A 26,323-nucleotide genomic window follows, 5' to 3' on the forward strand; every position below is an offset into this window, starting at 1 on the left:
AAATTTGAACTGCATTGTGGGATATGTTTCTACGGAAGTTCGCCATATTTGTTTGCACTGGAGACGGACCTATGTATCGGGGTTTTTGTCATAAGTCGTTGTTTTCTTAACTTAAAAATGAATTTGTCTCCAATTCGTCGGCATTCTGTGTAAGTGTGATATTGAAATATGCATTAAAGCTGTTATAGTGCTTTCAGATGAGAGTATTACACTGCTTAAAGGAGGAATTCACTTTTTATACTTGGACGAAGTGTCTTGCCATGATTTTCTTCTATTTACTCTAGTGTGAATATGGGACGAAACGTCTTTGAATTATCACAACACCAGACTTTCCAGATTTGATGTTCCTATGAAAAGCGAACACATCATTATAGCCCTAAAGGCTGAAATTAAAAATGTCATTTCCTTATATATTTTCTTAAATTACTGTAATTACATTTCAAGATATTAAAACGAAACAATGTGGGTAACAAGTAACGTTACAGTAAATATAAGTTAAAGATTTACTGTTGATTATTTCACATTAATTGTGATATCATGTTTTTGTGACAGTGCAATCACTAGATAGTAGGGCTTATCGATTTTAAATTGTTCTTTACATATGTCGTTTATGTATCATAAATCTAGTTGTGGTCCGTTATTTATTAACCTGCTTTTAAGTGGACCATGGTTTTATATGATACATAAACGACATACTTCAGCGGCATATTTCTAATATATCGTCCATGCAATGCCGGGAAAACGTACACATACCTATATATTGGGATCTATGTACTCCACTGCCCCTATGTTACATCCATTTATGAAATTAAACAGCTATGCACACACAAAAAAAAACTAATAATATAGACAGGATTAGCGGACTAATAAAACCCCAGAGGTATGAAGGTCTTAATGTTGCAATCAAACTAACTAGCTAGAAGTGTATAAAAACCTCCAAAAGACATACTTAGCAAGATAGATATATTACATCTACATTTTCGGAATTGCTATTACATGTATAACATCAGGTTAGTAAAGATAATATGAAAGTTGTACTATTAATAATTGGTTGATAGATTTACTGAAGTAGAGAAAATTAGTCTTGATCTTAAAGTTTTAGCAATTGATGTTGGCTTGGTTCAAAATAGTGATCCCATCAGCAAAAGAGGAGATGCTCTACCGATCACGATTCAGCTGTGACCTACAGGTGCCCCAATGTTTTTAACGTGGTTCATTATACATGTATCATTAAAATGTAGGACCCAATCCAACTATTTCCGAGTAATGTTCCCACTCAACTGTCTACAGCCTGAACTTACATATCTCTTTGCCAGTTGAATCTGTACTTAATGACAATCTCTATTAAGTGACCCTCTCATATAAATGACCACCTCAATGCCTCCCAGCATTTTCACTACAATGTATATATTTTTTTTAAAAATTAACTCTGTAATAATTATTATAAAAAACCATCTCTTACCCGACCAGCGACCACATCATTTCCTGAAATCTTTCAAATGAATGACCAAGCACAATCAAACTAGTTCCACACCATTTGCAATACAAATTTGAAATAAAAATGCTGAATTTTTTATTAGCACTTTCCAAACCCAAACCCTAATTCTAACCATATAGTCATAGAATGTTACAGTAACAAATAATGTTTCAAATTGTTTATCAAATCTTTCATTTCAGTCTGTAATTGAGACATAAAAAAAACAAAAAAGGGAAAATTCAGACAGCGAACATGCAGTCTCCAACAGGAAGTGCAGATTCCAAAAGTGTCGCTAGTAAGACTTCAATAAACGTTAAACTTCCTGACCACGTTCCCAGTCAGGAGGAGCTACAGCGTACTCTGTCTACAGCGGAGAGTCAACCAGCGCCACCTGTACAGGAAGATGCCTTTCCATCACACACCCCTGATTACGGAATCCGGCCACTCACAACCACCCCGGTCAGCTCAAAGGAATATCTCGTCTCGGGGTCACCAACCAAAATGATGCGACAACCTAACCGATCAGAAAAAGAGTAAGTATTGTAATCTGATGCCGTCTATATCTTTTTATAAACACTGGGATAAATTCTGAATCATTTTTAAAGATTACACTGTCACAGGGTCTCGTTGAAAGTTTAGAGAGGCATCGTTGATCGTATGGATGTTTGTGACATTTAGGGGTTTTCCCCCCTTCTACACCGACTTTTTAGGTCATCTGACCCGAAGGGTCAGGATGACCTATAGTCGTCATGTTTCGTCCGTCGTCGTCCGCCGTCTGCCGTGCGCCGTCCGCCGTCCGCCGTGCGTTAACTTTTCACATTTTGAACTTCTTCTCAAGTTCTACCGGTGCGATTTAGCTGAAACTTGCATGAAATGATCCTGACATGGTCCCGACAAAGTGTTGTTATATTTCGGGTCGATCCGAAATCCAAGATGGCCGCCACAGCCGCCATCTTGAAAACACATTTTGAACTTCTTCTCAAGTTCTACCGGTGCGATTTGGCTGAAACTTGCATGAAATGATCCTGACACGGTCCCGACAAAGTGTTGTTATTTTTCGGGTCGATCCGAAATCCAAGATGGCCGCCACAGCCGCCATCTTGAAAACACATTTTGAACTTCTTCTCAAGTTCTAACGGTGCGATTTGGCTGAAACTTGCATGAAATGATCCTGACATGGTCCCGACAAAGTGTTGTTATTTTTCGGGTCGATCCGAAATCCAAGATGGCCGCCACAGCCGCCATCTTGAAAACACATTTTGAACTTCTTCTCAAGTTCTACTGGTGCGATTTGGCTGAAACTTGCATGAAATGATCCTGACATGGTCCCGACAAAGTGTTGTTATATTTCGGGTCAATCCGAAATCCAAGATGGCCGCCACAGCCGCCATCTTGAAAACACATTTTGAACTTCTTCTCAAGTTCTACTGGTGCGATTTGGCTGAAACTTGCATGAAATGATCCTGACACGGTCCCAACAAAGTGTTGTTATTTTTTGGGTCAATCCGAAATCCAAGATGGCCGCCACAGCCGCCATCTTGAAAATACATTTTGAACTTCTTCTCAAGTTCTACCGGTGCGATTTGGCTGAAACTTGCATGAAATGATCCTGACATGGTCCCGACAAAGTGTTGTTATTTTTCGGGTCGATCCGAAATCCAAGATGGCCAGCACAGCCGCCATCTTGAAAACACATTTTGAACTTCTTCTCAAGTTCTACCGGTGCGATTTGGCTGAAACGTGCATGAAATGATCCTGACATGGTCCTGACAAAGTGTTGTTATTTTTCGGGTCGATCCGAAATCCAAGATGGCCGCCACAGCCGCCATCTTGAAAACACATTTTGAACTTCTTCTCAAGTTCTACCGGTGCGATTTGGCTGAAACTTGCATGAGATGATCCTGACATGGTCCCGACAATGTGTTGTTACATCTCTGGTTGATCCCAAATCGAAGATGGCTACCATGACACTATATCTAATTAATTTCCTATATGTTAAGGCCCTTGGGCCTCTTGTTTGAAATTAAATTTGTTGAAAGAAATTGAAAAATGATCCTGACATGGTCCTGACAAAGTGACACCATATAAAATTAATTTTACTATTGCCAAGGTAGTCAGATGACCGTTAAGGCCCTTTGGGCCTCTTGTTTGACTTTTCACTCTCAGCTCTGTATACTAATTTTTGTGCTTAAAAAAAAGAGCAATTCAGTTGTTTTTTTCTAGTAATCACAATACATATTGTTTGATATAAAATTTTGAATTTCTAAATTCCTTAATATCAATACTTTCAAAACAGATTATTCTATAATGATATGAAGTGTGTTGCAGAAAAAAGGGAGAAGATAAAAAGAATTAGCTTTAGGTCACAAACTCAAGTTGAAAAATATATTTGTAATCTGAAATACTTTTTAGGCTTTATAATACTTGTCATATGAAATACAAAAGACTGAGATTTTCCGAACAATAGAAAACCACATTGGGTAAAGGTTCAAGTTTTTAATTAGGAATATATTTACTACAATTAATAAAGTATTTTATATATTTTTGCATGTTTTTAACCAGATTTTATTTTCCGTTTTGGTATATTTTGTTTTTTGTTTTTTTGTGTATCTATGTTTATTTGGTATATTTGATTATCAAAAGGGAAGAATTAGCTGAAATGAAAAAGGCAGAGTGTCCAGAGGTTGAAAAAGAAAGTAAACAAATGTCTACAAGTGAAAAAATGTCGGAACCTGATAAACCAGAAACAGTGACTGGTCCTATGGCTAATAAGTCTGATAAAACAAAGTCTGATCCTGAGACAGAAGATATAATAGAGACAGTAGAAAAGTCGTTAGCGGAGTAAGTTTAATTTGGTATCCATGGTGATAGAAACATGGTGTCAAGGCTTCTATTAGGTGAAAGGTCATCTTTATGAACATTTGCGTATCCAAGGCCATGCTGGTGATAAAATGCATGAGGTTTTGGTTGCTTTGCTATTTTAAGCTGTTGATGAATATTTTGGTAACCATGGTGATAGATGCATCCTTATTTGCTGAGGTGAAAGGTCATCTTTGCGGAAGTTTGCCTTTGCAGATTACAGAGTTATTTGCCCTTACAGGCAAATATCGATTATTACATCACTTGCAAACACATGACATTTCCATGATCAGCCTTACCACAAGGGCAAATAACTCTATCAAAATAAGATATAATCAAATGTATGAATCATAATGTCTTATGGGTTGAGGTGATTAAAATTTTACTGAACAAAATGTATCATTTTACTTGATTTCATATATATTTTTTTTTTTTGCTTGATTTTGATTTTTATTTGTTGCTCTTTTTTTCCAGTTGGATTGCTTTTGTGGAAAACTATTTCTTTGGTACATGTTTTATACATTCATGATTTAGTTAAAGATGCTGCATATCAAAAAAGAAAAACATTTTGATGTCTTCAATAATACAATATCAAAAAAAGATTTTTAGATATGTAATAATTCTGTTTCAGAAAACTAATTTCTGATTTACATATGACACTTTATATTCTAATCAACACATATTATGGATGTTTTATGCAATTTTTTGCAAACTGGAATAATGAGTTCTTGGATATTTCCCTCCTTTTCATTCTTAAACAGGAATATACAAGTACAAATAAGACTTTGAGAAGACATTTTCCTGACACATGTAGTACTTTTTAAGCTGAATTTTTATATACATGTATTGTGTAAATTATTCCATCTTACTAGCTCTACTAATAAAAACTATGAAAGTTTTGTCGAAAATTATTGCGATTTTTTAAAATAGTTTCTGAATTTTATGAAATATTAAGTTTTTATCATTTCAATTTACTCATTTCTTCATAATCATTTTGCAATGTAGCTTGTAAACATTTTTTCATACATGTGTTTCTAAATTGCTATAGATATATAGTTGATTTACTGCATTGTTTCATTCATTGCTATAACACTATGATGAAATAAATTTCTTGGACGATAATTTTTTTTCAAAACTTTGAAGAAAAATAGTATAATGTTGTTTAATCATTTTTAAAGGTATAGGTTACAAGAAAAACCTGCCAAAAAATCTCAAAAAGAGTGAGTACAACTATGAATGCAAGGAGGAGGGTTGCTTCTGTTTTGGTTTAAGCTAGGGAGTACATGTTGGTTCAGGTGTTTCCATGTTTTATATGATACTTATATGTTCACTTCGTTTGCTTGATTACACTTATTGGAATATTTTAATTATTACTTTTAAATGTTTACCTTTCAGGAATGTCTTCATTGTGAAATTAAAAAAATGTGAATATTTTGTTATTTCCTGTCAGAGTGATTTTGAATATGGTGGTATGCAACAATGGATCTTGCTCTGACTTCCAATTTCTGGTTTTAAGTTTTTTAGCTGTATCTATATACCGGTATAAGGAATTTACACTGATTTATACTACATATTCTGATGTCTCTACCACAATAGTTCACTTCACAAAACACGAAGAAAATAAACCTCTCGTTAGCAAGAATACATTACAAAGTGTTGACATCCGAAATATTTTGATACTGTGAATACAGATTATTATTTTTATTATCTAAGTTTAATGTTACATCATTACATATTTAATTGACGAAATTATCTCCCCTAGTACGAAAATAAGAATATATATTAAACCAAACAAATGCAAAAGAGTTCAAAGTAAAAGAGGTTGGCATTTTGTTTATGATTTTAATGGTTGAGGAATCTGATAATACAACAATTGTAAAGGTTGTGTCAACTTTGTGAATGCTGGTTTTGAAATGTATGCTTTTGAAGTAAAAATAAGTGTTATAATATGTTTGTTATATGGTGAAAGGTACAATCATGAATACATTTCAAAGTTAATTCCTCACACATGATCTATAGCTTTACCAAAATAATCAAATAAACTTTGAATTGGTTTAAATCATGGTAAATCTAATGGACCTGCAGACTTTATTTCATCTGGTTGAATATTTTTCTCAACTTTTATTGCAGAAAAATATTATTACATAATTAACTCTATCCCTGAGACTTTCCTGAATCAAAGATTAGAACAGAACAGTCCATTATGGAATTTTATGGCTGAATCATTTAAATCTCTGTATAACAAACTTTTTATTGTCATTTCACTTTAATTTATACTAAAATTTTAATTTTTTTGTTTTGTTCAGATTAATCCGGCAGGCCGCTGCAACAATAATAGAGCGAGCGTGGATTGCCTATCGAGATAAACAGATGTTCCGGCTCCTCAAGCATGCCGTATGTGCTGCAGTAAGTATACTGTTTTTGTAGGACAATCTTTGTATCTGTCACTTAAATGTTGTAAATATTGACTATGTATTGAGATTTACATTTTGATGATTATTTTAAATCATTCACCCCTGAAGACACATTTAGACTCTTCTGAATTAAAGACTAGCTAGACCAGTCCATTATGAAATTTCAGGAGTGAATGTGTTAAAACCTGAACAAATAAAGAATTGAATTTGTTGTTTGATTGGCAGAAATCTGAATTCCCAGAAAGTTATCTGTAGTGGTATGAATTCGATATATGTGTATACAATTTGAATTACTAGTTAAATACAATACAAATAGATACAATTTACATAGACATTAACTTACATGTTTGGTGATTTTGTTTTTAATTATTTTTTTTTATTAAAATTATTCTCTTTGAAACTTTCAGGAAAATTCTTTATCAAAAGAAATTTTGAGGAAAGTCTGTCCTAAAGAAGCAGAGCTGTTGAGTGATAAAAGTGTTCAAGTACGAGTTAGATTCAGGTAAATGTCAAAATTTATCAAGCACTGTAAAAACTTAAATCTTGACCTAATTTCAGTGTTCGAAAATTCCCTACCTTAATTGTTGTATTTTTCGTACACTTGGTCTAAAATAAATATTTTCTCTAGAAATACAGATTTAAAGTTAAATAGAAGTAATCTTTCTTTGTTTTTGAAAGTATGTTTTAAAATGATTATATCTCTATATTTACTGAATTTTGTAACTTTTACTTGCTGGAGATTTTCTTCTCGTCTCTAGAGTATAAGTACATGGATTATCTCCCCTACCTGTTGAATATATCATGATAGAAAAATGTTTCTATTTCAGATTTGGTGGTGGAGAATTCCCTCCAATGATTTTCTTTAAAGTATTTATACACACGGCTGGAAAGGGAGTTAAGTACATGAGTGGTCGCAAACTCATCAAACCTGCGTCAGAGGTGAGTAGCGAGGGTTAACCTTACATGTACAGGACCATGCATTAGTTTTATTATATAATATAGTATTTTACCACTTCACAGCAAAATCAAAATACAGTGGATCTGCTATATTCTAGATGCTGATCTCTAGAAAACTTGTGATCCGAATGGAAATATCAGGAAACTGATTTCATTATTGACTTAAAAAAACCGGAATTCAGCAACTTCGAGAAATTAGCAATCCGGATGAATTGGGCATCATCCATGGGATGCAAGTGTTCAGATGATTGAGGGTCTGACATAGTAGTCTGTATTCTGTTATCAAAATGGATGTAGAATCTGCAATGGTGAATCTGTAATATTATGTACATATTAGTGTAAAGTTTTAATTTTTCAGGCTTCCGAGGATTCCCTGCGGTTGATGGGTAATAGGCAGTTTTATGATCAGATGTTGAGAGATGCTATTTTTCAGCAACAATACAAAATCACAGACGAAATAGACGTAACAACTCTCAAAGATTACATGCAGGTAAACACCTACTATGTTTGACTTCAGAATGAAATGAAATGGTTTACATCGGCCTATAACTACATTACAAAATAGAAAGTTTTATTCAAAACTTTTTATCATTTTTCTGACCTGAAAAATAATACATGTATTACTGATTTTTTGTTTCCTTTTTAAAATAAAACACAGTTACTGTGTCATTTCTTAGCATTGTGTAGATTATCTCCCCTGGACGGCTAAAATCTTCATCCTTTTAATATTAAAGCTTAAAGCTTAATAAGGGTAGATCATGTTATGTCTGAGCCTGATGGATATCAAACACAATATATTTGAACTTGTGCATTATATAAATGAATAAGAATGTATCTTCTTTTACAAATTTTTGGCCTCTTGTAATTTCTCCGTCAGGAGGATAACTATTAGAAATTTTTGCACATTATAAACTTCTTCACAATTGTATACATATGCAGTACACGGATGTCTGTTTTCTGTGTAGTACCTAGCTAATACAGATGAAACTCCAGCCAGTATGGGAGGCAAGGAGAACTACTGGAGGAAACTTACATTGGATGGTGAGTGATATTAAATGTACCGAAGGTTATTACAGGAAATTCTTTGTTTCAAAAAATTCCAAAAATGGTAATTTGTTTCATTTTGAAATCATTACATAATATTCATATAAATACTGTTTTTAGGAAAAGGGCAGGTATAGGTATGCTGCTTGTTGTCCAATGTCCATTGTCTTTAACATCTAACAATAAGATATTTTGAAATGAAAAAAATATAATAATATGTGATTTAAATATTTTACTTTGTGGTTATCTTTTTTGCGTACTTTTCATGACAGAAGTATTTTACTCAGATTCCATTATCTTTAATTGTACTATTTGGATTGTGTGAATTCATCATTCGTTCACTTGTTCAAAATCACTTGCACTATTACAATTGAAATGATACAAAAGTGGCAGAGTGGTAAAGATGTCTCAACATATTATCACAAGACCTCCATCTGTGGGTTGCAAGTTTGAATCCCAGGTTATGACCGCTATTCGGGTGTTTTTCGCAGGCTTTCCTCCACCATCAAATCTGCCATGTCCTTAAATGACCCTGACTGTTGGACGTTAAACAAATAAAACCAAAAATTAGATGCTGGCCTTTTACACCTTGAAATGAAGGATGTTTTGTATGATGTTGTACAGTTTAAAACTTTTTTCATGTTTTGTATGGTGTTTGTACAGTTTTTAAAACTTTTTTTTCATATTTTAAACCTCAGATCTGTCTCGGAGGACCATTTTCTATGACATAGTCGACTTCCTGTACAATCAACGAATCAGTCCTCGACTGGCGGGAGAGATTCCGATCCTCATACAGCGTCCTCTATCACAGGAAATAAAAATTCAGCACATCAGGGCTATATCACGACTCAGGTAAATTACCATGCCAAGTTAACTTTGCTGCGTTATTGCTCACATTGCGTGGATGAGCCTAAATAATGACTTCAGGTCAGAACCCATTCCATAATTACGGTACGGAAAGCATTAACTGATTATTTTGATTTGGGTCTTTATCTTATTTTAGCACAATAAACCTATTCTTGGTGAAAAGTAATTGATGAAATATTACGATTGAGCTACATTTTTTTCGACATATAAAACCGTTGTAATAATTCATTATTGCAATCATAACTTGACATATGATATGTAGTTTGACTGTGAAAAAATATACTTGAGTATCAAAATTATAAGAACAAAAATATGAAAGGATCGAAGGACGCATATTTCTATTTTACTTACTTATTTGTCAAACACGTCTCTGTATTATTTATAGAGTATCACACAGTTTTGAATATGTAAATGAATATTACAGAGTTATCTGCCCTTGTGGGTAGGTATGGATTTAAACAACATGTGTTTGTGAGCATTACATCATACGCGAGTTTCTTTACCTCACAAAATAATGACATCACAATGGATATTTACCCACAAATGATATGTAAAGATGGAGTAGTCTCTAATTCATACATTACCTGTGTTTATATAGGTCCGAGACAGTCATACTAAACGCCCCTCTCCCTACCCCCAAGTCTAAAATGTCCGGACTCATCAGTGGTGCCAGTCAACTGTCCAGTCGGCGGTCACGACAGGCCAAGATCAGAGCGATGAAGATGAGGAAGATGTACGGCATGGATAAGGTGAGATTTCTAGATTAATTAAAACTCAAGTTTAAGTTCCACTGGTGTATATTTCAGGATATTTTGTCCTAAAGTTCTTTCTCTTTCTGGTCCCATAAGATACACATGTAGACAGAATTCCCATGAGAAGTGAGATTTCACATTAATATGGAACTAACATTTTGATTTTTGTTTCATGTCTTAAAGGAATATTTCACAACCCAATGCTTTTTGTATAAAAAAAATAATTTCAAAAATTGTTTTTCTTGAAATGAAAAGTGTTATCAAAAATGGTTTTAAAAACAAAATTCAAGGCTTTTCAGGGTTAATATTTAGAATTCACTTCCGAATTCAATTGCAGTGTTTTCTATGGATAAATTTTTTCCCAGTGATGTTTTGATACATCAAGATATTTTTTGTGTTTGCATATCAGTCATTAAATTATTGTTTGAACTTTGACCTTTAGCCACCAGATTACTACTTCGAGGTAAGAAGGGTGACCAACTATACACAGCACTTTACTTACCCCCACTATCATATACTTAACTCATTTAACCCTGAAGTTCCAAAATGGACTGTTCCTGTTCTTGAAGTAGAAGAAACCAAATGTATGTTCAGGGGTTGAATGAGTTAATTATACACATGTACTTAAAATCAGGTTGAATGACTCCACTATATTTATATATAGAATCCCTACCTTTTATCCTGAAAAAATCTTAACATTTCAACACCCCATGACATCTTGATAATCAAATTATACAAATTGTTAACAGAGCTATTTTGAAATCATGATTTGCTTTTAAAAGTACAGAGGACTCCACATAATCGAATAACGGTTATTTGAATATTTCGGTTATTTGCATAAAATTCTGCGGTCCCGATTTTTTCCTTCGTTATCTTTGTTTTTCAACTCCATGTATTTGAATAGACTTTTACATGACCTCTGGTTATTTGAATAAAATATTTGGGAAATTCTAAAAATAAAATCGAATATTTTTCAATTTTGCAATATATATTTTTAGCGAAATTCGCCGATATATGTTTCAAGATACTCCCTCTCTTAATTACACAGGTGTGTGTCGGATATATACAAACACTGTACATTTGTATTCACCTTAAGTTGGTTTTAACTTTGATCACCTATGTATTCACCCACAGTTTCTTTTAACTCAATAATTAAAGAAAACATGAGATAGAAAACATATAATCTATCTTTGCTTATTACAGAGTTACCTCCCTTGCTTACAATAGTATCCATTGTGACGTCATTATTTTGTGGGCATAATTCACGTTGTTTTCTCTGAACGATATGATGTTATGCGTGCAAACCATGATGTCACAATCAATACCTACCCGCAAGGGCAGATAACTTTTACTATGCAAATACAGAATATTGCCCTTTTTATGTTATAGAAATGCAAGCTAATGTCAGCTGCTGAATGTAGGACTTATTTATAGTATAGTGTATAAACATATAAACACAAATACATTAAACACTTAGAACTTAATGTCCGTATTTCCTGGCATGGGCATTATACATTAAGCATTGGTTATACGATATTAACGTACAGTACACTATTCCATCTTTGCATATTACAGAGTTAGCTCCCTTGCAGGTAGGTATCGATTGTTACGTCATTTTTTTGTGAGCGAAATCCACATTGTTTTCTCCAAAACGTATGACGTTACACTCGCAAACATATGACGTCACAATCAATACCTACCCGCAAGTGCAGATAACTCTGTAATATCCAAATTCAGAAAACATGGATATGATTACTGGACATGGGCTTATTATGAAGCATTGAAATAGGATACCTGATATGTGAGGACTTATTGAGAAGAATTCATATGATACCAGACATGAGCTTATTGTTAGATATATGATACCAGACATGAGCTTATTGTTAGATATATGATACCAGACATGAGCTTATATTGTTAGATATATGATACCAGACATGAGCTTATATTGTTAGATATATGGTACCAGACATGAGCTTATTGTTAGACATATGATACCAGACATGAGCTTATTGTTAGATATATGGTACCAGACATGAGCTTATTGTTAGATATATGATACCAGACATAAGCTTATTGTTAGATATATGGTACCAGACATGAGCTTATATTGTTAGATATATGATACCAGACATGATATTGTTAGATATATGATACCAGACATGAGCTTATTGTTAGATATATGATACCAGACATGAGCTTATTGTTAGATATATGATACCAGACATGAGCTTATTGTTAGATATATGATACCAGACATGAACTTATTGTTAGATATATGATACCAGACATGAGCTTTATTGTTAGATATATGATACCAGACATGAGCTTATATTGTTAGATATATGATACCAGACATGACTATTGAGATATATACCACATGAGCTTATTGTTAGATATATGATACCAGACATGAGCTTATTGTTAGATATATGATACCAGACATGAGTTATTGTTAGATATATGATACCAGACATGAGCTTATTGTTAGATATATGATACCAGACATGAGCTTATTGTTAGATATATGATACCAGACATGAGCTTATTGTTAGATATATGATACCAGACATGAGCTTATTGTTAGATATATGATACCAGACATGAGCTTATTGTTAGATATATGATACCAGACATGAGCTTATTGTTAGATATATGATACCAGACATGAGCTTATTGTTAGATATATGATACCAGACATGAGCTTATTGTTAGATATATGATACCAGACATGAGCTTATTGTTAGATATATGATACCAGACATGAGCTTATTGTTAGATATATGATACCAGACATGAGCTTATATTGTTAGATATATGATACCAGACATGAGCTTATTGTTAGATATATGATACCAGACATGAGCTTATATTGTTAGATATATGATACCAGACATGAGCTTATTGTTAGATATATGATACCAGACATGAGCTTATTGTTAGATATATGATACCAGACATGAGCTTATATTGTTAGATATATGATACCAGACATGAGCTTATTGTTAGATATATGATACCAGACATGAGTTATTGTTAGATATATGATACCAGACATGAGCTTATTGTTAGATATATGATACCAGACATGAGCTTATTGTTAGATATATGATACCAGACATGAGCTTATTGTTAGATATATGATACCAGACATGAGCTTATTGTTAGATATATGATACCAGACATGAGCTTATTGTTAGATATATGATACCAGACATGAGCTTATTGTTAGATATATGATACCAGACATGAGCTTATTGTTAGATATATATGATACCAGACATGAGCTTATATTGTTAGATATATGATACCAGACATGAGCTTATTGTTAGATATATGATACCAGACATGAGCTTATTGTTAGATATATGATACCAGACATGAGCTTATATTGTTAGATATATGATACCAGACATGAGCTTATATTGTTAGATATATGATACCAGACATGAGCTTATATTGTTAGATATATGATACCAGACATGAGCTTATTGTTAGATATATGATACCAGACATGAGCTTATTGTTAGATATATGATACCAGACATGAGCTTATTGTTAGATATATGATACCAGACATGAGCTTATATTGTTAGATATATGATACCAGACATGAGCTTATTGTTAGATATATGATACCAGACATGAGCTTATTGTTAGATATATGATACCAGACATGAGCTTATTGTTAGATATATGATACCAGACATGAGCTTATTGTTAGATATATATGATACCAGACATGAGCTTATTGTTAGATATATGATACCAGACATGAGCTTATTGTTAGATATATGATACCAGACATGAGCTTATATTGTTAGATATATGATACCAGACATGAGCTTATTGTTAGATATATGATACCAGACATGAGCTTATATTGTTAGATATATGATACCAGACATGAGCTTATTGTTAGATATATGATACCAGACATGAGCTTATTGTTAGATATATGATACCAGACATGAGCTTATTGTTAGATATATGATACCAGACATGAGCTTATTGTTAGATATATGATACCAGACATGAGCTTATTGTTAGATATATGATACCAGACATGAGCTTATATTGTTAGATATATGATACCAGACATGAGCTTATTGTTAGATATATGATACCAGACATGAGCTTATTGTTAGATATATGATACCAGACATGAGCTTATTGTTAGATATATGATACCAGACATGAGCTTATTGTTAGATATATGATACCAGACATGAGCTTATTGTTAGATATATGATACCAGACATGAGCTTTATTGTTAGATATATGATACCAGACATGAGCTTTATTGTTAGATATATGATACCAGACATGAGCTATATTGTTAGATATATGATACCAGACATGAGCTTTATTGTTAGATATATGATACCAGACATGAGCTTATTGTTAGATATATGTACAGATATGTTAATATATGATACCAGACATGAGCTTATTGTTAGATATATGATACCAGACATGAGCTTATATTGTTAGATATATGATACCAGACATGAGCTTATATTGTTAGATATATGATACCAGACATGAGCTTATTGTTAGATATATGATACCAGACATGAGCTTTATTGTTAGATATATGATACCAGACATGAGCTTATTGTTAGAATATATGATACCAGACATGAGCTTATTGTTAGATATATGATACCAGACATGAGCTTTATTGTTAGATATATGATACCAGACATGAGCTTATATTGTTAGATATATGATACCAGACATGAGCTTATTGTTAGATATATGATACCAGACATGAGCTTATTGTTAGATATATGATACCAGACATGAACTTATATTGTTAGATATATGATACCAGACATGATTTTATTGTTAGATATATGATACCAGACATGAGCTTATTGTTAGATATATGATACCAGACATGAGCTTATTGTTAGATATATGATACCAGACATGAGCTTATTGTTAGATATATGATACCAGACATGAGCTTATTGTTAGATATATGATACCAGACATGAGCTTATTGTTAGATATATGATACCAGACATGAGCTTATTGTTAGATATATGATACCAGACATGAGCTTATATTGTTAGATATATGATACCAGACATGAGCTTATTGTTAGATATATGATACCAGACATGAGCTTATTGTTAGATATATGATACCAGACATGAGCTTATATTGTTAGATATATGATACCAGACATGAGCTTATTGTTAGATATATGATACCAGACATGAGCTTATATTGTTAGATATATGATACCAGACATGAGCTTATTGTTAGATATATGATACCAGACATGAGCTTATTGTTAGATATATGATACCAGACATGAGCTTATTGTTAGATATATGATACCAGACATGAGCTTATTGTTAGATATATGATACCAGACATGAGCTTATTGTTAGATATATGATACCAGACATGAGCTTATTGTTAGATATATGATACCAGACATGAGCTTATTGTTAGATATATGATACCAGACATGAGCTTATTGTTAGATATATGATACCAGACATGAGCTTATTGTTAGATATATGATACCAGACATGAGCTTATATTGTTAGATATATGATACCAGACATGAGCTTATTGTTAGTACATATATGATTATTGTTACATGAACTTTATTGTTAGATATATGATACCAGACATGAGCTTATTGTTAGATATATGATACCAGACATGAGCTTATTGTTAGATATATGATACCAGACATGAGCTTATTGTTAGATATATGATACCAGACATGAGCTTATTGTTAGATATATGATACCAGACATGAGCTTATTGTTAGATATATGATACCAGACATGAGCTTATTGTTAGATATATGATACCAGACATGAGCTTATTGTTAGATATATGATACCAGACATGAGCTTATTGTTAGATATATGATACCAGACATGAGCTTATATTGTTAGATATATGATACCAGACATGAGCTTATTGTTAGATATATGATACCAGACATGAGCTTATTGTTAGATATATGATACCAGACATGAGCTTATTGTTAGATATATGATACCAGACATGAGCTTATTGTTAGATATATGATACCAGACATGAGCTTTATTGTTAGATATATGATACCAGACATGAGCTTTTGTTAATATTGTTAGATATATGATACCAGACATGAGCTTATTGTTAGATATATGATACCAGACATGAGCTTATTGTTAGATATATGATACCAGACATTATGAGCTTATTGTTAGATATATGATACCAGACATGTAGAGCTTATTGTTAGATATATGATACCAGACATGAGCTTATTGTTAGATATATGATACCAGACATGAGCTTATTGTTAGATATATGATACCAGACATGAGCTTATTGTTAGATATATGATACCAGACATGACTTATTGTTAGATATATGATTCAGACATGAGCTTATTGCTGATTACCTTACATTGTCTTGTTTTGCAAGTGAACTTCCATGTGCTTATTTATATCATTTCTATAATTATGGCAACATTACATCAATGTATTTCACTACGTGACTTATTGTTAGATATATGATACCAGACATGAGCTTATTGTTGATTATGATACCAGACATGATTATTGTTAGATCATGTACCAGACATGAGCTTATTGTTAGATATATGATACCAGACATGAGCTTATTGTTAGATATATGATACCAGACATGAGCTTATTGTATTAGAGCTACTATGATATATACAGACATGAGCTTATTGTTAGATATATGATACCAGACATGAGCTTATTGTTAGATATATGATACCAGACATGAGCTTATTGTTATATGATACCAGACATGAGCTTATTGTTAGATATATGATACCAGACATGAGCTTATTGTAGATATATGATACCAGACATGAGCTTATTGTTAGATATATGATACCAGACATGAGCTTATATTGTTAGATATATGATACCAGACATGAGCTTATTGTTAGATATATGATACCAGACATGAGCTTATTGTTATATTACATATGTTCATCAACATGAGCACAATTAGCCAACATAGTCTGAGCATACTGATAGCTTAAAAACAACCAGATATAGATATGATACCAGACATGTAGAGCTTATTGTTAGATATATGATACCAGACATGAGCTTATTGTTAGATATATGATACCAGACATGAGCTTATTGTTAGATATATGATACCAGACATGAGCTTATATTGTTAGATATATGATACCAGACGTGAGCTTATTTCCATACATTGCTGATTACCTTACATTGTCTTGCTTCCAGCAAGTGAACTACCATGTGCTTATTTTATAACATTTCTATAATACTATGGCAACATTACATCAATGTATTTTACTACGTGACTGCTTTTATAAAAGACATCAAAACATCTGTTTTATTATGGCTAAGTCAACCATGTTTATTTTCACTACCATTTTGTTGTGTTTTATTTTCAGTCACCAGTTAGAAGGAATGAATAACGTTTTTTATTCATTTGAGTATTTATTTCAGCAAAGCTTTTGTATTTTCATAGCTACCGATAGTTTCACACATACTGACTCAGCATTCCAGCAGTGATCTGTTTGCTGGATCTCCCTGGCCTTTGAGTTAAAAACACTTGATATGATCAGTATGGGAACACAATTTTATGTCTTTGTAATCTGTGCCTCAGTGGATGTTTCCTTTTTACAGCTGCCACCTGTGTCAAAATTACCACAAATGGTACCACAAATGGTACCATCACAACAAGCAGTTCCATCACAGCCGATGGTGCTATCATCTCTGATTGTACCATCACCGCTGGTGATAAAATCACCACAACTGTCCCCGGCGGTGGTAATATTCAATCATCACAGTCACAATTAGCCACATAGTCTGAAGTTCTGATAAATAAAATCAACGGCATAATGTATCATCAACTTTTCATTGATATTGAATTAATCTGCTTTGTTATTATTTACATAGTCAGCTGATATTTTTGACATAACAAAATACTGTTTTTACACTAAAAGTAAATATACCATTTTGATAACAAATACATTAATCTGCCAAGGGTGGATAACTCTTAACCAACAAAATCAATTAAAATCTATTACTAAACTACAAAGTTATGGACAAATGTAGAATCCTAAACATTTTTTGCTTAAAAAAGTAAATAAAAAATGATTTTGAAAAAAGTTTGCATGTTTTGCATCATGTAAATACTAAAAGTAGAGATTAATACATGGTAGTAAATTAATAATCCTAAATTAATGCATGTGATGAAATAAATAGGAAATGAAAAGAAAAAAAAAGATAATTTAACAGCTTAAATGTAACTCAAAATAATAATCAAGTAATAAATCAAAAATATATAAAAAAAAATGTGCAATTAATAAGAGGCAGGCGTGTAATGGTAGTATAAAAAGATTTTCATCAATAAACTTGATACATGAACGGAAAAAAAACTACTAATAAAGAAAACTTGTAAAAAAACTTACAAACAATGAATTAACTTGATAAATATGCATGATGCTTGCTAATCATAGAAAATAATTTCTGTTATATCAAATGAATTGTCAAATTGCTTAAAAAAGTAATAATAATAACTTTGTAAAAACTAGCCAATAAAGTCTTAAATATTGCATTTTAAATTTTGACATGCAGATCTGTTGTGAGTCAATGGTTTTATATTAAATAAATGTTATTAACTTTCCAATCTTTTCAATTACCTATGACATTTTTATGGAAATGATATCTGATAAGTGGTTTTTGTCTGTAATGCTAACAGAGAAAAGTTTCCAATTCATTTTTTTTCCAATTTCCATTATTTTTTTTCATGAATTAGCAATTTTTTTTTACAGATTAGTTCTTGTACAATTCCATCGCTTGGAAAGGTAAATAGACACTTTATGAAAAAATAAAAGACTGGACATATATATTTATACGTAGTGAATATTGAAAAAAAAAAAACATGTACATCTATACATTGTGTATATTTAAAACAAAAGAGAAAATGTTTACATTTTTTAGCATACAGTAACTAAAAAAAAAAAAAAAAAAAATTATTTGCAAATTTCAAGTAATCATAAAAAGAGGTTTATCATCATAAAAAAAAATATTTATGATTTTTAGGCTAGGTATAATCCCTTGAATATGAGATGTACCATGTAGTATGATTTTATCTGATTACAGTTTAAAGAAAATGACTGAAAGTCTGAATTTAAATTGATAATTTTATATATACATGTACAAGAAGATCCTATGTCCTTTTCAGCTGAGCCAGTTTTCATCTCGTGGGCAGGTATTTGTCTATATATCTTATACACTGACATGTTTATAAAAAAATAACAAAGATTGTAATTGTTGGTTTCCATAAACATTCACAACTTTATTCCATATGACTGGAATACGTAATAAAGAAAGTCTTTGTATGATTCACCATATTTTTATATATATCTCTTTTCACAGTACTGAATTATTTTCATTAAAATAGATAAATTTGTATTTAATAAAATTAAGTAATGAATGTCATATCAAGGTAATGGACTATCAGAAAATAGACTGTAGAGAAAATGTGTACACTGATATAACCACCTTTAATGAACATTTTTTTACTCTGCATAACTTTACAGCTGTGCTAGCTGTTTTGAAAAAAAAATGCGCCGACATTGCTCATAAAATGTAATATTGTTATTGTTTTTTTTAGATAAGTTCATTCTCATCCCCTGAAATGGTAATACAACTGCTTCATTGGTAACCATCTAAATAACTCAACAACATTCTAAATATGTTTCTCGGAATAAGAACATACAAATGTATCAATATATTAATGCAAATTTAATGTATTATTATTTTAACTATTAATTTCTAATCCTTTATTATGATAGTTATTGAAAGTTATTAAAATTGAAAATTATTCATTTCTAGAAATCTAGCTGCCATCATGATTGAATTCAAACTTGAGTTAAACATTGCTTTTAAAATTATTCAATAATAACTGCTTATTATAACTGAAAGTTGCAACTGTCTTTGAAAGTCAAGCTAATGACATAATGATTTTATGGAATTTTAAATCGTTATTTCTTGAGAATAGTCCATAATAATTTATTTGCAAGATTTGATTAAATACAAATGTAGACTCAACAAAATCTAGCCTAAATAATGTTTCTTCCTCAAAATATTTAAGAAAGAAAATGTTTTGCTACAGATAAATCTTTCTCCTTCTCCAATGCAGGTAAGAAATAGATGTAACCCATATGCATGCCTAATTAGACATATCTTACTTATATGAATATCATAAATTTCCTACTAGGGTTATAGAGTATATAATTTTTTGAGAAACGGAAAATTAATAACATACATATTCCTTCTTTAAATTAAACATTTATACTGACTTTAAAATTAATCAATGAAGAAATTAAAATGTTTCATTTTTTGTATCAGAAAAATGTTTTTATATTAATCAAATGATAAGATATTCAGAAAAAAGGTATAAACAAAATCTGAAATATATAGTTGTGATTTTTTTAATGTAAAAATATCTTCTTGCAGTTTCAAATAGAAATAAAAAAAAACATATACACTGGTATCTTTTTACAGTTGAGTGCATTTTCCTCTCCAGGCAAGGTTGGTTATATAAGATTAATATTGAAATTAAACAGCATTAATAATTCATAGCTTACATAAATCTATGGATGTTATTCTTACCTACATATTATATATATAAAAAGTGAACTACAAAATTGACATTTTTGAATTTTGAGTAAATATACCTACATATTGCAGAAGAAAATTTTCATGATATCGCATCAGAAAATTTTCAACTTCGCTAAATACATAACCATCACACATTTCAGATGTAAAAGTTAACATCTATGTCACAATAAAAGATAGGTATCTGTTTTTCTTTTGTTAGTTTTATTAACATATTGGAAAACAAAAGATTTTTTTTTTCAATTTGATCATTTTAAATTACCTTTTATACACATAAATGAGCATGCATAACAATATAATCAAGTCCAAAGATGGCATGACACTTTTCCCAATTTTCATTTTCAGATGATTAGTCCTTTCTCATATTCCCCTCAGGTAAATTTCTAATTGGTATAAAAACAGCTCTGGAAAAGGATAGAAAAAGAAAAAAAAGTACACAGAAAAATGCAGATAAATGATATAATAAACATAAATTTATATGAAAATAGAAAATAATTTCCTTAAGGAAAAAATCAATGTTAAAAACAAAGAACATTAAGAAATGATTAATAACAATTAAAATAAATTCCAATGAAATATTATTTTTTCAGAGCAGCTACAATTTTTCTTCACCCACAAAGGTAATTGTTTTCAGTAAAAATAATTTGTATTTTCTATGAACAGACATCTATTTTATTCTATTGGATTAATTAATAAGTATAGAGCTGGTAAATGAGAAAGAAATGAATTAAATAAGAAAATAAAAAAATGACATAGATAAAATATGTAACAACTATGAAGGAGATGACATTGTCTGAAGTTCAATTTATATGATGGAAATATAATTTCAACCCTTATGAATCAGTAGAATTGTATAAAATGATAATTTGTGTTTCAGACTATGAGTATATTCTCACCTTCACCATCAAAGGTAGTTTTTGATGACATATTTTTTCTAAGAACATAACATTCTTGTAAAGTTAATGATTTAAAGGAAGAAATAATGCTAATCATTAAACAGTGATTTAAAACACTAAACCTGATGTCAAATAAGTCAACATTAAACCTGATGTCAGATAAGTCAACACTAAACCTGATGTCAGATAAGTCAATACTAAACCTGATGTCAGATAAATCAACACTAAACCTGATGTCAGTTAAGTAAACATTAAATCTGATATCAGATAAGTCCATACTTAACCTGATTTCAGATATATAATTTCGGTCTGTTGTAATGCTGATAATTGAACATGATTGATAGAGAGGAGATATTTGAAGACCAGTAATATATATATAATGCTTGTCATAGAATTAATATTGTCTCATTGAAAATATACAAAACTGTCATTTTTTTAAACTGTCAAACGTAATCCAATATAAGTGTACAAATAGGTTTTGACATTTTATTTTTTGTTTGTTTGATTTTAATTCTTACACAGTTGGGTACATGTATCGTAAGTCCAAATTTCATATAATTATGTGCTTACTTTCAATGTTTTACCAAATGCTGAATCATCCTCTACAAACATGATCTCATTACTAATGTTATTTTTCTTCCAGATTAAATTTGTTCCAGAAGTAATAATGGTTCCAAATGAAAAATTGGCATAACGTTCTTTGATATCTACATGTAGCATACAATTTTAATGGACGTTTTATTCTAAAGGGAGACAACACCTACATACATTGGATAGATTGATACGAATTTGTTATATTGGGTTTTTTTTCTAATTGGAAAGTTAAGTTCTCTCTTTGGTAGGTTATTGATGGTTATGTTAAAGAGTGAAAGATGCTGTTTTCTCACCAAATAAACCCCCTGCTTTTTTGCACAAAAAAGGGAAAGACAATATTGCCACCAATCAATACCATCTCAGTGAGGAGACACCTCTGTTAATTTCCTATCTGATCTAACTGGTCCCTTGACCTTTTCAAACATCTTATGTTATATTTGTCCTCCACAGACTGGCAGTCGTCTAGATTCCAGGGAGCCGACGGCGTTATCAGAGGAGCCGGACGATTACCTCGACAAGTTGGGGATAACTGGGGAGGAAGGAGAGGAAGAGGGTCAAGTGGGGGGAGAAGAGTGGGAAAAAGAGGCAGAAAAACTGTACGAATGGACACAAGAGTTATCGTTTAATGATGACCTCATTGGGACCCCCTATTTACCGGTGACAACATAGCACGGTCACTTCATGGAGTAAAAACAAATTATGATACACAGATTTAGTGGGGTGGAAAATTGAGTGTTTTCCTGCTGCTTGGATTCCATACTTTTCTGAGATAATAGTTCTTTCTGAGAATGTGGATAAGCGAACACATTTGCACAACACATTATATACTGTCAAGTTTTACTTTGTTTGAGGAACACATGGATTTTTGAATCGAGAGTACTTTATATGAAACATATCAATATTCACAAAAAAAAATATATTAATCACAATGTCGCAATAACACAGAGGTGACTGTAATGTTATACTTTATCTATTCCAATAATTGATCCACGGGCATGAAATTTTTCAAAGAGTCGGCATTTAACAACGTAAAATTCCAGACTCAGAAGTTTGCCATGAAGTCAGTTTAAATTTTAATAGATATTTGTTGTGTTTTTGTAACTGATTTTCTAAAAATTTAATCTGAGAGTTAAATACTGTGATATTTGATATTCTCATGTCAAGTTTTGTGAGAAAACAAGTGGGGATGTCTATTAGAATTGGACCATTTATTGGAATGAATACGGTAGTTCTTCTAGAGAACAATTTTTTTTCAAAAGTGCTGAAGTATGAAATATTAATTATTGAATCTGGTTTAACAAATTAAGTTTTACATCAGGATGTGGACAGTCCCATTTTCAATGTTTACATGTATCATGTCATTACAAGCTCACTGTTTTTATATTAATATCATAATATTTTTATTACAAATCTTTTTTTTTTCTTCCAAACTTTTCAAAGACTTATGTATGCATCATGATCAAAGATTTGTAATAGAATACTCTGATAGTGTTTCTATGTTGTGCCACATGTTTGAATTATAAATTTTATTTATTTGGATATGTATTGAACACTTTTCTGTTAATCTTTATGCTATCACGGAGAAAACACTGGTTTAAGATTGGTGTTTATTTATCATTTGTGTTATACATGCTATTGGAGGGTGAATAGGGCTTTAATATATTCTGATGTGATCATTACTTGTGCAATCACTTTTCCTATTTCATGTTCTCTTGATACTGTTCATTACTTTATTAATATGAAGATAAATTAGCATGTTATCGAGCCCTCTACATGCAGTAAATAAGTTTTGTGCAAGGCCATAAGGTTGGAAAGGCATGAATAAGTAAGGTTTGGGAAAGGCCATGAGTAAATAAGGTTTGGGAAAGGCCATGAGTAAATAAGGTGTGGGAAAGGCCATGAATAAATAAGGTTTGGGAAAGGCAATGAATAAATAAGGTTTGGGAAAGGCAATGAATAAGTAAGGTTTGGGAAAGGCAATGAGTGAACAATGTTTTGTTTAATTTAAGTCCATGCATCAATTTTATAGTATTTTGATTAAAAACATAATACAATGTCAATTTAATGCTTTATTTTTAAACATATATCTGTACACAAAGAAAAAGAAAAGCTTTGGCTTCGTTGATAAGGTACTGTATAACAAGTAAGTGTCGTGGAGGGGATATTGTGAGAATCTTAATCCAAATACAAAACTTAACAATACAGCCATATGTTGGCATCCACATCAGTGTAATGTAAAATCACGAAGTACCGTCCCCATACAAATTACCTGTTATACTCTATTTATAGAATAATACTGTAATTCACTAATTGGTAAGAAAGTAAACGCTGGTAGTTAATGATCCAGATATAACATATGTACTACATGTAGTATAAGTCGGTACCAGAAATGGTAAACAATTGAATTTGTGACTGCGAGATGTGTTAAGCAGGTTGATAGTGTGCATAAATACTAGTGTTTGTATTTGTGAACACACTCTTATAACAAATAGATATAAACCTAATGCTTACTGGCCCCAATTACAAATAAGCCTTTATAAAGCTTCAATAATAACAAACAGTTCTTAAGGCAAATACCGATATTGATACTTTAACAAGCTCCAAGAACAAATTATCAGACCCGTGCAAACTCTGTTCACAAAAACGTTTAACCATATTGGTCGTTATTGAGTCGTTACAAGCTTAAATAACAATCAGCCATATCCTTTCGAAGTCCTAATAACAAATAAGTATACACATTCAAGCTTCTATAACAAACGAGTTAGCCTATGTAAGTTTAGAAAATAACAATACCCTTTAGAGAGCTTATAACAGATATGTATACCCATACAAACCTCTATAACAAAATAGTACAAGCTAAACAATACACATGCCCATTCAACAGATAATAACAAACACGTTTGCCCATGCGAGCTTAAAGAAGCTCCCAGACTAGTAACAAATAACGATGATATCCGTATGAGTATAATCATGTCTTAATAACAAATTATATACCCATACAAGCTCAAATAGACAACGAGTAAGTATGTTCTTATAACAAATAAGTTTACCTATTCGAGCTCAAATAAATAAACGAGTACAATAATTCCTTTACAAGCTCTAACAACAAATAAATAATATACTAGTTTGTTTATTTATTTGAGCTCAATGGTTTTATACAATATGTAACCATTGAACTCTAATAAATAAACGAGAAGTAAGTCATAATAAGAAAAAATGATTATCTATATAGACTCCAATAAGACAAATTCATTCTGCTTGTTGTGATTGCCGATATTTCAGCACACCGATCGAAATAACAAACATAATCAGTATATTCTCATAAAAATCAACATTAAAAATAGATTTTACAACAAATATAAAAAGAAGATTCTCAAAAATACCATATAGCCGGTTACATTTTTGTATTTTCGTTAGGATGATAAAATAACCGGCCATACGGTAATACTGAAAGTAGTGTCAGCTCTTAAGCTTCTACTATTCACCTTACATTCATTATTGGTTACACCAAGTAGACATTATCTGTCTATATTATCTACTTGTCATGATCGTTGTAATACGATGGGAAATATTAATTTGTTACTATCAAATATATCTTTGTTAATGTTGATTTGTCAAAAAAAAAAATATAAATAAACAATTTATATACATTCTAAATCGTGTTTGTTATTTTTACAGAATTACATTGTAGATATTAAAAGTTCCATTGATTGTTTATCGCCATTATCATGGAAAGTGTGAGCATCCGTTCAGAGTATAATAAATATTTTATTAACGTGTCACACATTTAAAAAAA

General features: G+C 31.4%; 1 protein-coding gene across 4 annotated transcripts; it reads left to right on the forward strand.

Annotated features, from left to right (window-relative positions):
• Positions 1 to 10: 10 nt before the first annotated feature.
• On the forward strand, positions 11 to 24,587 carry LOC138307591 (uncharacterized protein CXorf58 homolog). 4 transcript variants are annotated; one of them, XM_069248394.1, is made up of 18 exons: positions 11 to 149; positions 1,678 to 2,010; positions 4,121 to 4,318; positions 5,515 to 5,556; positions 6,643 to 6,742; positions 7,158 to 7,252; positions 7,578 to 7,689; positions 8,066 to 8,197; positions 8,673 to 8,748; positions 9,450 to 9,603; positions 10,217 to 10,367; positions 10,813 to 10,833; positions 18,035 to 18,178; positions 19,186 to 19,218; positions 19,599 to 19,625; positions 20,031 to 20,057; positions 20,532 to 20,558; positions 20,924 to 21,546. In XM_069248394.1, the coding sequence occupies exons 2-18, from the start codon at positions 1,730 to 1,732 to the stop codon at positions 20,999 to 21,001; spliced, it is 1,698 nt and encodes a 565-aa protein (XP_069104495.1). In that variant the 5' UTR covers positions 11 to 149; positions 1,678 to 1,729; the 3' UTR covers positions 21,002 to 21,546. The 4 variants fall into 4 exon arrangements, 1 of the variants encoding a protein (XP_069104495.1); XR_011206010.1 differs by lacking the exons at positions 18,035 to 18,178; positions 19,186 to 19,218; positions 19,599 to 19,625; ... (1 more) ...; positions 20,532 to 20,558; positions 20,924 to 21,546 and adding exons at positions 22,978 to 24,333; positions 24,377 to 24,587 and having other exon boundaries at positions 13 to 149; XR_011206011.1 differs by lacking the exons at positions 10,813 to 10,833; positions 18,035 to 18,178; positions 19,186 to 19,218; ... (2 more) ...; positions 20,532 to 20,558; positions 20,924 to 21,546 and adding exons at positions 22,978 to 24,333; positions 24,377 to 24,587 and having other exon boundaries at positions 15 to 149.
• Positions 24,588 to 26,323: the final 1,736 nt, after the last annotated feature.

The sequence above is a fragment of the Argopecten irradians genome, chromosome 14, assembly GCF_041381155.1.
Source record: "Argopecten irradians isolate NY chromosome 14, Ai_NY, whole genome shotgun sequence".
Taxonomy (NCBI): Eukaryota; Metazoa; Mollusca; class Bivalvia; order Pectinida; family Pectinidae; genus Argopecten; species Argopecten irradians.